Source organism: Streptopelia decaocto (genome assembly GCF_964273445.1).
Source record: "Streptopelia decaocto genome assembly, chromosome: 2".
NCBI classification, from domain to species: Eukaryota; Metazoa; Chordata; class Aves; order Columbiformes; family Columbidae; genus Streptopelia; species Streptopelia decaocto.
Window position 1 is genome coordinate 49,326,607 of NC_138655.1, and position 15,697 is coordinate 49,342,303.

The window sequence follows — 15,697 nt, forward strand, 5'->3', positions numbered from 1 at the left end:
ATAAAATAATCTAAGACAATGGCTAATTCTGCAGCGTATATACTAACTGCTCTGTTGAAGCATGTCCCGAATAGGTGCAAGGGTCTGTAACTTGTATCTGCAAGATGGACGCTTCGTAGTAATCACTAGGTAACAGCACCATATAATCCTAAGAACAAAGAATACAACAAATGCAAGACCATGCAGAGCATTACAAAAGGAACATTTCTAGACTTTCACAATGTAGCAATGAATAAAACCAGTCACATAAATAATTTTTACAGAGGATATCTGCAAGACGTGGATTTTGTTGTTGTATGGGCCAATAACAGCAGGATGTGTCCCCCTAACTCTACTTATACCTTCATAGAGATGGGATGAAGGCAGCTGCTCTGTGAGCAGGAAAACTCCAAAGCCACATTCCCATCATGTGTTTCAAAAGATGGTGCTCACACCAGAGCTTCCCCACAGCTTGGTTACACACAGCCAGCTGGGTGCAGTTTTCACCCATGGGTGCAATCCCCACACATCTCAACTCTGTGTGACTCCACCAGGGAGACTCAGGTGTCCCAGGTGACCTTATAAAAATATTCCATGTAATCTATTAAGCTGTGCTCCAAAAGCTGGTGTATTTTTGCTCTGTCTTGCCTACTTAAATTAACGTATTAGAGCTTATTTATAAAAACTGTTATTGTGAGAACACACTGGGTTAAGATAATCAATAAAATCATTTTCAAAGGTATTAGTAAAAAATCCCAGGCACAATAAGTACTGTCACAGCAAGAAATATGTTTGCAAGCTCTTTTGTAACATTTCATGTGGATTCCATAAATTTAACAGAGCCCTAGGCTTAAATACTAAAAGACACTGGCTACTTATTAACTCTATACAGCATACATATGAATTTGAGTATGCTGTCTGTGCCATCATACACATTCAAGGTTTTTCATAAATGATCACCTCAAAAAAATTGTCTTTTTATAGCAATTTCTCAGAGTTGCTGTCAGAAAACTTCTCACATTTTCAGTGAGTAAAACGAGAATAATGATGGGAGGATAAAAACATCTAGAAAATGACCTGCTAATCATGCAGCCAATCTTATAATACTTTTCTGAAGAACCTTTGTCAAGAAACTGAAGCCTTGGTCATTTGTGGCTAAGACAAGCTTTGGATACGATATCTGATATGTAAGAATTACCAATTTCTGTGAGCATTTATGTTCAAAAAATTGTGCTGTATGTTAATACTACTTTATGCTTTGAAGGTACAGATTCTGGACAGACTGAAAGTCTATAAGAACAAGAAAAATTAGAGCAGGGTAAAGTCAGAGTACCAAAAAAAAAAAAATAGAAGCAGAACTGTACATTTTTATAATGATATTCTGCTGCTGTACTCTTTGCTAGTGCTGAATTTTAATTGCTTGCAGACTACTTCGCAGCAAATATCTCCAGAGCAATACCATCATGATAACCTTCAAGCACTTATTTTCCTCAATTGTTTTCTTACCAAGAGCACTTCCTCTGCCATTATACTGACAGTCCATGTGCCTGGAACCAGTGAGAAAGGTTCTGTGGAGCTTTTTCCTGGGATTGTAACAAAAGCTGGCTCCTTGCTGGGTGGGAAGACAATCTCTTTGCTCTGAGCAGCCCCTGCCAGCAAAAAAGTCAAGTAAAAAAATAAGAGACTGTGTAAAATGTCTCTACTTGCTCAGTGAGCCGGACTAATGGTTTCATCCATTAAACTGTCTAACGGGAGCTGATCAATGCTTCTCTTGTCAATATGTAATAACAGTGCATTTGACCATGCACAATAGGCTACAGAGCTACACAGCGGTTGTTGTCTTCTTCTTATTATTAATAGTTTCAAGCAAATTGGTTCAGAAAAGCAGAGCTTATCCTCTGTAATGGCCAGTTTTGCAGTATTCTGAAATGTTCACTTCTTCACTTTCCCCTTCCATTATTTTCCATTCAACCTGTCTATGCACTGACTCATGACACAAGGCCTGTTCTCACGTGACTTTTAGCCAAATATTTCAGATACTGGAGGTTCTCAGTACCATCTAAAATGTTTAGTTACAGATAGTAACTGAAGGTAACTTCTGGGCAGAGATGATGTACTACAGAAATACAGCTGCAGGATGCTTTATCGAAGAGAAGTAATGAGGATCAATTGTTATGAACATTAAAGGTTTCCTCTTTGAAGCCCCTGGACGCAGACAAAAGCGGGTTCCCTGCCTCCCAGGCAATATAAGCCAGACCTGACCACAAACTGCTGCCACTCTGCTGAGTTGTATCTGCTAAGTCTTTGGTTTCATCTCTTCTGAATTACTGAAAGGATCTATGACTAAACTCCATCAGTTCCCACCAGTATGCAGAGGTTCGGCATAATGAGAGATAATTCTGAGTATAGGCTTGGGATGCCCCTACCAGTAAAAGGATATGGACTTATCTTTTATCAGGGCCCAAAAGACATTGTTTGCTCTTGAGGTCTGTAGTCAGAGCTAACTTGGTGGATCAGATTAATGATTAAATATTATTCATGTAATGAAGGCAGAAGCCACCTTTAAACTGAAACATTAAAGGCAACTAAACCAAGATAAGTGATGCTATCCCTTATTTCAATGCTTCATAAAATACACAGTTCAGAGCTGCCAAGTCCAGAACTGAAAGTACTGTTTGGCAAACATTTGAAAAAACAGATCCTGATTACTGCTGTAAGCAGGTGGTTCATGCAAACACAGCCACATCAGTTACACAGCAAAATATATTAGGAAAAGCACAAAAGCACTGACACTGTTAAAAGAGATGCATTTTAAGTGGCATCATTGCAAATTTGAATCAGGTGCACTTGGAAAAGGCATTTCTGATGTAACATTCATCTGATCTGTTGTGCTGTTGAGTTGCACCTACCTGTTTCAGGCCGAGATTGACAAGCAGATATGCGGCCAGATAATGTTTCACCTCCAGGGTTAATATACCTCAGGATAATGCGAAATAAGTAGAGGTTTGATTTTTCCACATTCAAAGTTATCCTCACTTCGTTCTGAAAAATTGAAGTTAATAAACAAAAACAGCCGTAAAGTGCTGAATAGAGGAACACTTAGAAGCCATGCAAGCACCATACTAAAGTCCTACAAGAAAAATGCACATGCAGACAAGTATATACTGGAATAGCAATGCTGGTGTATGACAGAGGAAGACAGGCAAGCCTAGTGAGAAAATTAATTCACTTACAAGTATAATTAGTGCCAAAATGTTTTCCCTCAGCAACTGAGATCTTCCCTTTAGAGCTTTTTGAACCCAGGCTGACATAGCGGAGGACTAGGTGGAAGAGCTTAGGGGAAGCCACAGTGACAGGCACAACCACCTCTGGCTGGGAAAAATAAAAAGAAAGGGGAAAAAGGAGGAAAGGAAAGTATATTATTTGTTACTAGCACCCAGAGAAAGAAAAAACCATTTGACAAAGACAAACTCCATTACAGAAAAGAAAGGCTCAGGCAACTTACAAAAGAATATAGAACAAAATTGCTGTGAAATAAAATAACTTGCTGGATAACATCTTATTCAGAAAGACACAGAATGACTGAACTAACATGTATGTTGATATCACATCTTGAACCATGAACAGTATTTCACTGTTATTCTCCCCTCCTGTGCCATAAATAAGACACATGGTATCAAGGGCTGCCCATATTCCCGGCTTCCTGAAGAACGGGACAGAACCGTTGATCCATATCTGAGGTCACACATAACGTTCCACAGCATGCAGACATCTCAGACCGTCACTGAAACTTCTGCTCCTCTACCAAATCTCACAATTTAATCTTAGAGATGTGATGCCGTGGCTCTCATTGCCCTCAGCTGAGCTGACACCTCTGGAGCCACACAGTTCTCATCAGCCCTGGACAGACAGCAAGCCTGTCAGGGGCTGTATTCGCACAGCCCCCAAAATTTAGTTTGCAGAGCAACAGAATCTGCAGATACATGTTCAAAGGTTGGTGGTGGATTGGGAAAAACTAGGATTGGTGCAACCTCAATGGTTTGGCTTCCTTCTTTCCATCCTAAATCTCTCCTCACAATCCATCTCCCAGTTTACCCATCACAATCCACTCACTGTCCCTTTCCAAGATGCTTGTGGTATGGTGAGATCCCCACCATTGTGGTCCATTGTGCTTTCCCCAAAGCACACAGGATTTATCAGGTCCACACATTTGAGAATAGAGCACAAAGTCTCATTTTCTCTTCCTTCTAAAAGCTATCATAAATTCAAGGTTGACAGCTCCCATATGGTATTCTGAACGTATATGCCTCAATTCTGTCATCATCAATCTGGAGATCTCCACTTTCTCAATAGAAATGCAAAGCAGAAAGCAAAAATAGACATACAACAGATGGTAGGGCTGACAGATCTACAGAGACTAGATAGCCAAAATACAGGTGATTGCAGAAGCATGGTGGACCAGAAGAGAAAACACAGACAAGGAGGAGAAGGTTTTATGAGTGTTGTTTTAAATGGAGAAGGATGACTATTGAAGGATACTACATGGATAAAACAGGCACTGAGTTAACACTTGAAAAATAGATACAAACAAAAAATAAAAGGCAAAAGAAATAAAGAAACATGCTTCAGGAGATTCAAAACGGTTTCTAAGCTTTAATCTAGAAGACACGTTGAAGAGAAAAAAAGATATGAGGAATAAGAGAGGAAGAGATGGTGGTCCCCGGCTTCAAGTAAAGGCAGGGAGTGGGGAGAAGTTATTCTTTGAGCTCTGTCACAAACTTGGGCAACTTTGGCCAGCACTTTAAAATGTGAGCTCAGCTGTCAGCTCTTCAATCTATAATGAGAAACCCAGCATGACAGGACACAGGTCACCAGCTCCACTGAGGTCACACACAGCTTATTCATTTCACTTCAAAAATTTTGAATTGTATTGAAATAGTTTCTTTTCACAAAAAGTTGCCTTTTGTGTGGTAGATATGGTAACATTATTTGTCTTCTACAAAATAAATGTGAGGAGGATTATTTCAGGGTCCTGAAGGACACAGAAACACTATATCAAATTTAGGAAAGTTTCCTGAAATTAAGAACGTGAGACTATCTCACTTATGCAAGGACCTAGCCAAGCAGGGCCTGGAGCTGGCAATTACTTACATGAGTGAAAAAACTTCATCCAGGTAAGAAAACAATGCACAATTTTAGCAAGATTAGAGACTGAGCCCTTTCACTACCTCTTTACAAAATGCCACTGGATATGAAATACAAAAAGCATCTGAGTTAGAAAGCAGAAGAAATCACAGCTTCTGGAGAGGTGCCTTCATTGGTAAACATAGAGTAATTCTGAATATCCAAGAAATGTGAACTCTGGGATTTTTAAAAGAGAGAGAGAAAAAAAAAAAAAAAAAGAACAAAGATGAAGGAATGAAAAATGAAGAACTGAAGGGAAATCACTATACTTGTGCAATGGTTATGTGCTTATATCTCAGTCTATAGTAATTCGTTAGTCCTTGGACAACTTACAGAGGTTGAACACAACGATACCAGAGTACTACTTTAATGAAGAATGAGCAAATCCCATTTATTGTTTAAATCTACCGTTGGTTAGTTTATTTGTAGACTCTCATGAGACTAAAATAAATGATGCCAATATGCTTCTGTTCACAGCTTCTTTTACTGAATAATACATTTTCCTGTTTGCTGTAATGTGAAGGTATAATTCCTAATAAAAGTTGGTACTTTTCTCTTCTTTGTCCAATGTAAGTTGCAAGTGTAAGACAACTTCAGTGGTAGCACTGTGATGGTACCTGAAGATCTTATGGACACACACTACCATGGAATTGTGTAATTCAAGTAACTTAGCCAAGCATCAATCTTCTGCTGATTCCACTGTCCTTGTCATGACAAGAATTTCTGCAGTTAGCACTCTAGACTTTAAAGCTATGAGTTCTTTTCTTTACATCTATTGCAAAATGCATGTTCCTCACAAAAAACCCTCCAAGAACATTTCTGAAGAACATATATTTGCACAAGCAATGACCAACTTGCAGTAATACCAACGCTCACCAATCCAAACAGTGATACAGTACCAAAGGGCTAGGATTAGTGATATCTTGTCTTGTTGTGTTTTTTTTTTCTGATCTTTCCATGACCTTGCACACACACAGCAGTACTATAGAGATATACATACCACATCCTATGTTTTCACCCCAAAGCCTTGAGTGAAATACCAGCTTACTTGTATAGAGGACATCCGGGCATATCCTCTCCAACTGAAGCCAGGAAATTCCCGAGGATCATAGCCAAACCGAATTTCCCTTCCTTTGGCAGAAGTACCATCTTCAATCTCAAACTTCATGTGGTGCAGATCAGGGAAAAAATAGTTTTTTTCAGGCCTTTCAAGGAGAAAGACACCAACAAAGAATTACCAGGCACTGTATGATCTACACCTAAGAGCATAAAGCAGTGGGAGGGAGGTGACCTACTGATGACTGAGGAGTCCTGGTAGCAGCTAATAAATTCAAGACAGCTGATATGATGTAGTGAGAACTCCCTTTCCAGAAGCTTTTACAGCTTACATATGTTTTCCTATATGACTCTTGATTGATACATAGATACTTATGCAATACCAATGCAAAACAGGTACTGGTTATTTAAAGAAACACATCTTAAAAAATCTTATTAAAATAACAGAAGAAAGCTGCCCAACAAAATTAATATCAATAACTAATACAATTTACCAGCTCTTTTATCAACAAACCCAGAATCTCACGTGAAAGGGACCTGCGGGCAGTTTCAAGAGAACTATGCTGAAGCCTGATCTAGACTCACTCGTGGCAGGCTGTCCCCACCACGTGCGGTCTGCACTGGCAACCACCCTGGGGGTCGGCGCACATCGGGCTGAGGGATCCTCCGATGTCACACCGGCAGCCTGACAAAGAGCAGAAGCCAAATATCCCATCAGAAAAGAAGTGATGAAAGTTATCAGAAAACACACTTCGCTTCTATTAGTTAAACACAATTATCGACTCATTTCCTCCATCCAGAGCCCTTCAGACTCCCTCCAGACCCTTTCAAACACATGTTATCACGTGTGCATAAGCTGCAATTATTTCTGGCTTCCCATGTTTGTGGTTGTTTCCTTTATTTCTCCTTGGAATGTGACAAAAGACACTTAAAAAAAAAAATCACAAGTAACAAGCCATGCCACATTACTGGACTACAGTTTTGCTGAACAGCCATTCAATTGTTTTGCTAAGAAGTCAGAATTTCTACAGCAATATCAAGATAAATAAGATAAACAAGATAAACAAAACCACAAAACCCAACTTACAAAAAAATGTAAGATATTAATTTTTTGGAGCCTGGCACCCCAATGTTTATCTTACAAACATTGCACACATCAAGAATATATATGTTTATATAATAGCATATGCATAATTTTAACCGATACTGGGCATCAATATTAAATTACTTTCTACAGGAGACAGGACTTGTGACACAAACTAAAGGACACATCTAGAAATGAACTAATGAACAGGTACGTCTAGGCTAAAAATTTCAAGATGAATTGAAAGGTCAAAAGTTCCTAAACATGTATTTACACAGTAATGTAAAAACCCTGTTTTCTAAGACATGTTAAGCACCTGTAGTCTCACTGAAATCAATGACAATTACAGTATTTGACACCTTTGCGAAACCAGATCCCTTTCAATAGCTCCTTGGTTTGCACATTAGGCATAAAAGCTGTGCTTAATACAGTAGCCATTATTTTTAACTTTGCATATATTAAATGGTTGTTAGAAGTACTCCAGTGTTTTGAAAATAAATCTCTTGCATTGACCCAGGACAGGTGTAAAGTACACTGAGGTCAGTGAAAGTGCTTTCAATAATTTTAACAAACCTAAACCTACACTGGGGGGACAAGGAGGGAATGGAGGTGTTGAAGTAGCCCTGCACCACTCAAAACACATGACAGGGCAAGAATTCTTCAGAAGGATCACTCCTCCACATTACAGCTACATCTGGCTCTGCTTCAAAATACATTGAGCACTGGGCTAAAGCAATACATTAATATGCCTGCAAAGACAACAACAAAAAAATCAAGCTTGTATTTATTGTAGCAATTTAAGCTTTTATTGTGGCAGCAAACCTTAGAAAACTGCTAAGTGGAACAGAGAGCTACCACTCTTAGAGATAACACTTGCAGGAAAATCAACCATCCCTGGCCTCAGAATTTGAGAGAAGGAGTGAGGAGGAAGGATTCTGAGTTAACTTATTTGATAGGATAACAGCTTTAGTAGTGCCTCATTCAATCTCACTGTGGGTTTTGACAGAGAAGCCTCAGACATGTGGTGGTAAATGAGGGATGGGTGAAGGTGAGGAGAAGGACCATGAAAGAGGCACAAAATGACTGGGAACCACAGTGGGAACATCTGCCTTGTTGCTGCTCCCTTTGGAGACCAAAGGAGGATTTACGCAGGTTACAGGCAATTACAAGCCATAGTGCAAAATGCTGTGCACATGAGTGATTCGACAAATACATCCACATTTTAATAATACACCCTAGAGAATTCTAAAGACTTTTCTGCTAAGTGAAAATGTGCTACTAGAGGTGTCCTTTATTCATTTTACCTTGGCAGCCAAAATAATTCTTGTTTTCAAGAGCATAATAACCAGCTTCACAAGTGTCACAGGAATCTCCACAAACATTAGATTTGCAGTAACAATGCCCATTTTCCTACAAAGAAAGCAATTTCATCAAAAATGTTTCAGCATCTTTTTCAGTACTTTTGTCTTTCAGTGCCTTGAATTCCTCTGATTCTCTAGAGAAAAAACATTCTATTTTTCAACAAAAAATACTATCTGGACATAACTTCTGTCATTTATGATCTTCAATGAACAGACTAAAAAATACATAAATTCAAGATGATGAAAAATTTTTAGAACTTTTATACATCCCTAGGTTATATAAAACTTCTGTATAAATCTGCTTCTTTGCTGTATAAAACTACCCACTTTATGTCCAAAAGCGATAATGAGTACTAACATTTCTACCTTACCAAATGTTACAATGATTTTTCTTTACAAAAATCAATTTAATTAATATCTTTCAATTTCACTTTACCTGCTGACATTCTCCAACTCCACTTAGTGTTCCACTCACATCACACTGGCACGCTGCACAGATGAAAAAAGGACAATCTGCATTTTGTCTTTCCAAGATACTTTGCAGGAAACAAACAAACAAACACACCACCCTGAATCTGCAATTCTGAGTCATAGTGCCACAAGGTGGATTTTACTCTGGAAGGTTCAGAACAGCAGATGGGTACTGACACAAGGTGAGAAGAAAAAGCAAAGTAAGAAGAATGAGGATTTCTGTGTATGTGCAATTCACTGGTGTGTTTTAAAATGTTCTAATTTGTGTTTAACAAAAACAGTCATGAGTATGGATTTTCTTAGAAACATTCAGACAATTGATGCAAAACAGTGCCTGACTGGCACCTTCTGTTCTGCAGTGCTACTCTGGGACCAGTCCAACTCTCCATATGAAATATAAATGAAGCAAATATTGCGGGAATGAGCTATGCTGACATACAGGTTTGGTGAAACCCAGTATTGACACTGTGACTGAAGGCAGAGAAGATTAATTACATGAAAGGTGCAGTAATTAATCTTTTAAAAGGTGTTTAGAGTATACAGTATTTAGAGATTTATAGTCAAAGACATCATAATATCAGTATCAGCTCTAAGGCTACTCATCCTAAGTGGCTGCCCTGGTGAACCTGTTAGAAATTAAATAGTTGGGGAGAAAAAAATCTTTAAAGATTTTTTATCTTTATTCTTTTTAATCTTTATCATCTGCTGAAAAAGACACACTGTTAGCAAACACTGAAAATTTAAAACAGAACAGTATGATATAGATATAAACTGTAACAGATTTGTCACGCCCTGAGGCCATGAGAAGGCTTTTTACTCCTCTGCAAATTAGGAGATTATAATAAATGAAAAAGCACCTTTTCCTCAAAATAATGAGCCAAATTCTGGTGTCAGTGTTAAGGGCAGAAATCCCATCTCCCTCCAGTAAACCTGCCATAGGGCCATATGAAGTATACACATCATTGTAACTCAGAGCACACCTTGGTCCAGGACTAGCAAACACTCATGAAGCTACAGTCGAATTTCTAAAAGTAACTGTTGGTATCATGGGTAATTTGGTGTTTCAGTTAAGTAGCATGAAAAACATGTTATTAACAAGCATTGTGAAAGTCATTGAGCACCAAAGATGGTCACAATGAAAAAAGATGAGTTTCAAAATAATTTAGCACGTTCCACAAGCCAAAGGAATATGTCATGAAGCTGTACCTGTACATCCCTCAGGGTTTTCTTTGGCCAGGTTCCAGTACAATGGTTTGCATTTACTGCAGGTAGGACCTTCAACGTGCTTAAGACATTGACAATAGCCCTAATGACAGAAAGGAGTTAATATGGGTTCATCAGTCTCATCAAAAACGTACTGCTCTTTAGTACTAAGAAAAACCTAATATTAACAGCTCGGGTAGTTTACTGACTTTTACAGATGCATGGAAGCTGAGGCTGACTGAGATCTCTTAGATTTTTGTGTCTCATACTATCAGCCCAGGATTGTTCCACCCCTGCATATTTTTTCCATATCTAGTTTATTCTAAATATCCAAACCACTGTACTTTCTGATTCTTTTATAGCCTTATTAGAACTGCTCTAAACTACTAACTGTTTTGCAAAAAGTTTAAAAAGCAAATTTCCTTAAAAATTAATTTTCATATTTACTTCTTCCTGTGTTGGTGGAAGACACGCATAACTGTGTGCATGAGCCTACATAGATACTTCTTCCATTGGTCAGACTTATTCTCTAGGTCTTCTTTGCTACACATTTAGCAAAGACTCTAATTTCTCGTAACATCCTGCTGCTGATAACCATCACTGTATTAATAATCATGGTATAGCAACAGTCACAAAGAGGTAGTATTTTTTTCTGTAATAATTTGATGCTGAAATGGTCTGTTGCAACTCAGAACCTCTGAGACATGCACAGGCTTATATGCATATTTGCATGTACAGATTAGTGTTCTAGCATACCAAGACGACTAAGCAGTTTGAATATTCTATATATAATCAATAAAAAAACCCACCCTCAACAGCTAATTGCACTGGTATGATCAAAGAACAAAACACAAAAGTTTATTTCCACCCTTACTCTGCTAATAAGCTCATGCAATTATCCCACAGTCTAAGAGCAGGCTTCAGGACTTGAGCAATGAAGTGAATGTGTCCAGCAAAGGCACACGAATTATTAACACATACTGTTAGCTGCAATAGTAGAATACTTACGGAATGAGAACCAATGCTACCTGAAGGGTCACATTCACTGTTGGCACCTTTATGAAATTAAAAAACAAACACATCGAAAGACATTTTGAAAAGAGAGCTGTGGAATGTAGTAGTGCAGAAGTACAATGCAGCAGGTGTGAGTTTGAAAGGGCTTTTTAGTATGGTTACCTTGGGGGACACAAATACTTTAAATGTCAAGACCAGCAGAAGCCTTTAATAATGATTTTTCAAATGTGTATTTAGCCTCAGTTTAGACTGTTTGGTTTGATATGGAAAGTAGTCACTTGGAAAAATACAGCACTAACCTACAGAACTGAGAGACGTTTTCTCAGAGTTCCTGGGCCATCATCATTTTAAAAAGGTTTTAATCTTACAGTTCACTTCATGAAATAACATACAGAATGACAAATAAGCTCATCTAGTATGTGCTCATGGTGTGTCCCTCCTTCCCCATGCCTCAGGGCATTCCTATAAAGCTTTGCAAGCAGCAGACAGCCCTGGAGAATCCTGCAATAAAAACAGGGGTGATCATATCCAGAATGAAGGATTTTCCCCCAGAAGCATTACCTTGGCAATAGGGGAAGCTGTTAGCTGCAGAAAGGCACCTGTCACACTGTCGTCCCGTGACACCCGTTCGACACCAGCACTGCCCCGATACAGATTCACACATGTCGTGCTGGGAACCGTCGGGAGAGCACTGACAAGCTATACAATGACAAACACAGGCAGTGGTGGGAGGGTTGGTTCACCCTGTAGGTATCAAGCAATAACTTTCCAAAACTTTAATGCTGTAGAGATATTGAATACTATTTGTCTAGAGCATTCTTCTGTTTTCTTTCCCATAAATAGCTCACAAGGTCCCCCTATAACTCACAGGGTCCTCATCCCTATTTGGAACCTGTAAGTCTGAGGTGACCTGTACCATCTTCACATTGTTTTCCTCTGTTCTAGACAGAAACAGGTAGGATTATCTGGAACCATAATGAATCCCCTTCCTCAACTTCTTTGTCCCATCCTAAGACCAGATTTGGTTTTGGCTTTCTGCTTACTTGATCTTCCTATGGTTACAGAAAACACAGGGCAAATTCTGTGATTTGACCTACACTTAAAAATATGGTAGTGAATTATAGAATATAAAATCATATGCCTATCACACCTTTAGATCTGAGGGCAGAGGAGGCCAGAAGCAAGCTTTGAGATACACCATGCAACCAGTCTTGTTTCAGATTCCTATGTAAGGTCTCAGTTGCGCAATGATTTACACACACAGTGTAAATAAGAAAATGCCAGAAAAAAAACCACCAATGCTGCTACAGCCAAGGGGACTTGTCTTGGTTCAACTAGAGTCTAAGGGTGAAATGGTTAATGACAATTATTTTAGTAAAGTAGTAGGCAGTCTCCTAAAGAGGGAGTACAAACCTGTCAGATTTTTTTTTTTGTTTTGGTGATTAGCAATAGCAGAATTCTGAGGATACATTCCTTCTTTAGCACTAATAACCATTTGATTTCTAGAAAAGAGCAGTCCTGCTCACGATGATCAAGTCACTTGCCGATTTTAATGACAGATCCTGGGCCTGATCAACTGATCCACGTGGGCAGGAAAAAATGTTGATATGATGGAAGATATGTAAAGTCAAGCCCTTCTAGACTAGGATTTATGGTGCAGTGTTGGCACATGTCAAGAGCACACACTAATGCACTTACTTAAAAGTTTACATGACGGTGTACCAAATATCAGAAGCCCAAACAACTGGAACACAGCCCACGTTCTCTAAGCTGACGGAGCCAGAACTCAGTAAATGCGCATTGCCAAGCCTGAGCTTTAGATTTCATGTTTTAGAAGAGAGATACAACTGCACCAAGGCCAAACACTAGAAACTATTGTCTTCTGTATTGCAGAAACAAGAAGGGAAACCCCAGTAAAAGGAAAGGCTTTTACTCACGCAAGCAGCTGGGATAGCTGTAATAACTGGGAGCGCACTGGTCACAGCTCAGTCCAGCGTAGTTGCTATGGCACAGACACTGACCTCTAGGACCACATGTTTTCTCCACTGAGCCAATAGCATCACAGTTACATTCTGCATAGAGAAAAAGAAATAATAAACACCCTGACAGATATATGTCTAAACCAGCAGTTATTTAAACCAGAATTTGCCAAAAAAAAAGTTACCTTTGAAAGTAAAGAATTGTGAAGAAACTAGATGAACCATAATCTTACCACCAAAAATAAATATAATTAAATAGATGCTTATACTGTAATTACCTCCTCAATCACTGATAATCAGGTTCTTACTGTAATTCTGTAATGTACAGTTTAAAGATTTAGTTTGATGCCTTGCAAAACATGTATAATGGCCAGACATCCATCTTTCAGTGGAAAGAACGTCACATGAGAGAAGTACTTAACATCTTTAAAAAATAACCTCTGAGAAACAGCATCCACAAAGCTAGGCTAGGCCTAATGGCTAACAAGAAGCTATTAGTAACGATGCACAAGCACACGTTCATGATGCACAAGGGAAAAACTGCTGACATCTTAATCCTACAAGCTGGCAAGCAGCACATTGCCGGAATCTACATGTAACATCCAAGGCACCTTGTCAGACCGTAACAAAAGCTACTGTCAGACTTCTCTTGAAGTTACCACTGCTTTAGGCTAACAGCTCTATCATAGACAAGATGTGCTATCTTATTGAAATGATGCTGGATGTTACACAGGGTCACACTTTATAGGTACATGAATAGGAGCCCATCTGGGAATCCCAGATGCGCCAGGTACAAGCTGAAGTATTGCAGATAATCACTTGCATTTTATGACTGATAGAAATGGCTGACTGACAGAAATATAAAACAAACACTGTCTTTCTGTTCCCTGTTCACATTCCTGGTTCCCCCTTTTGGTTCCTCTTTCTGCTGCAGCCAGGGACATCTGACGTGGCTGTTGTTACTTCAAAGAAGCCTGGAAAGAACACAGGGCTTGCTAGGAAGTTCATAATAGAGACATATAAATACCGAAGCTTCCAAAAACATCACCCACACTAGCTAGAGTCGACCCTCAGCCAAACATTATATTGCATTCTCTCCTCATTTTAATAACACTAATTCATTTAAAGGCTTTATTTTGATACCACTCTTATTGAATAAAGCTTCTATTGAGTTCAACAAGACAAGACCAGAGAGATCAGTTCTAGCTGCAGCAGCCAAGAAGTTAATAGATCTACCTCCCTTCTGAAGATGACAATTTCAAATAGGAGTAGCAGGCTGAGCTGCTCACTTTCCACCACAGTTTGCAGCATGCTGCACTAGTTTGAATTTAAACCCATGGCAGCTTATTTTAACAGAACAAGCTGTGAACTACAGCAGTTTTGAGTAATCCCACTGACTGTGTTTTCGACTATTTTTGTCTGTCTTTCACATTTTGTTTTTGCAAGCTTTTTTAAGCTTTTGTGTCTCTTTTCAGCTTTTGGTGTTAAAAGTTCAAATGTATTCAATACAAGTTTGATTTGCTTTAAGATTGCTACCTGATTCAATTCTAAGAATAAAAAAGAAGTTTAGACCACTGAACAGTGTGTCCAAATGCAAAATCCTGGTTTTATGTTTTTCATTTAAAAATGTTAATCTACTCCAGACCATAAAATGCGGTTGTGTAGTGTTTCTTTATTCTACCCATTGTGTTTGGTAACACAATATAATTGTCTTTGTAAGGGCACAAAGGATTCTGCTGTCTATTCATTGGATGTAAACAAGCACGTAAGCCCAAAAGGAAGAGGACTACTATAGCCAGCAACCAAAAATAATGAGAGAGAAGAAAGTAAATCATAATGTTCTATGTAAATATTGCTATGCTGTACAGGAAGTACATACACCAGGACTCAGCAATACTCTATATTCTTTCTCACTGTAAAATTCACTAAGGATTAAGGGCCTCTGTCTCACTCACTGCAAAGGCAGACAAAAGCTAGGGGCCAGACAGGACTTGATGGATTGCTCATACACACAGAAAACCGCCATGATCAATTTTCCTCTCTTGTAAAAGGCCAGCTGGTCCTTGGTGACAGGTACCCTGGTGAAACCCTACGGAGACTAGTCACATGTCATGATTATGTGAACGGAGGTTGGATCTGTGCCTGTCATATGATCTTAAAATTAGTGAGAAATCACTGTTAAGGGTAAAATGAGAGTATCTCATTTTCAGATTTACAGTACACACATTTTACAAGATACCAAATGAAGACCCTCTGCTAAAGCAGATCAGTGCTTCACTATGCCAGTTCCTTAGTAGTCAAGAGTGCTCTGTTGCTGTAGTCTCCATGTGAAAACAGCTTTCAAATCCTTTGGTTATTAGTAAGGC

The 15,697-nt window shown here is 38.8% G+C and overlaps 1 protein-coding gene across 1 annotated transcript in view; it reads right to left on the reverse strand.

The window, feature by feature from the left end:
* LAMA3 (laminin subunit alpha 3) overlaps nt 1-15,697 on the reverse strand; it is a gene marked incomplete at its 5' end in the record, with an annotated part of 116,258 nt that overhangs the window by 64,069 nt on the left and 36,492 nt on the right. Inside the window, 11 exons of the mRNA XM_082043886.1 lie at nt 48-148; nt 1,486-1,628; nt 3,213-3,351; nt 6,212-6,368; nt 6,805-6,904; nt 8,608-8,713; nt 9,101-9,153; nt 10,342-10,441; nt 11,347-11,393; nt 11,914-12,051; nt 13,290-13,424. Coding sequence (XP_081900012.1) covers nt 48-148; nt 1,486-1,628; nt 3,213-3,351; nt 6,212-6,368; nt 6,805-6,904; nt 8,608-8,713; nt 9,101-9,153; nt 10,342-10,441; nt 11,347-11,393; nt 11,914-12,051; nt 13,290-13,424 — 1,219 coding nt within the window. The remainder of the gene's footprint in view (nt 1-47; nt 149-1,485; nt 1,629-3,212; nt 3,352-6,211; nt 6,369-6,804; nt 6,905-8,607; nt 8,714-9,100; nt 9,154-10,341; nt 10,442-11,346; nt 11,394-11,913; nt 12,052-13,289; nt 13,425-15,697) is intronic.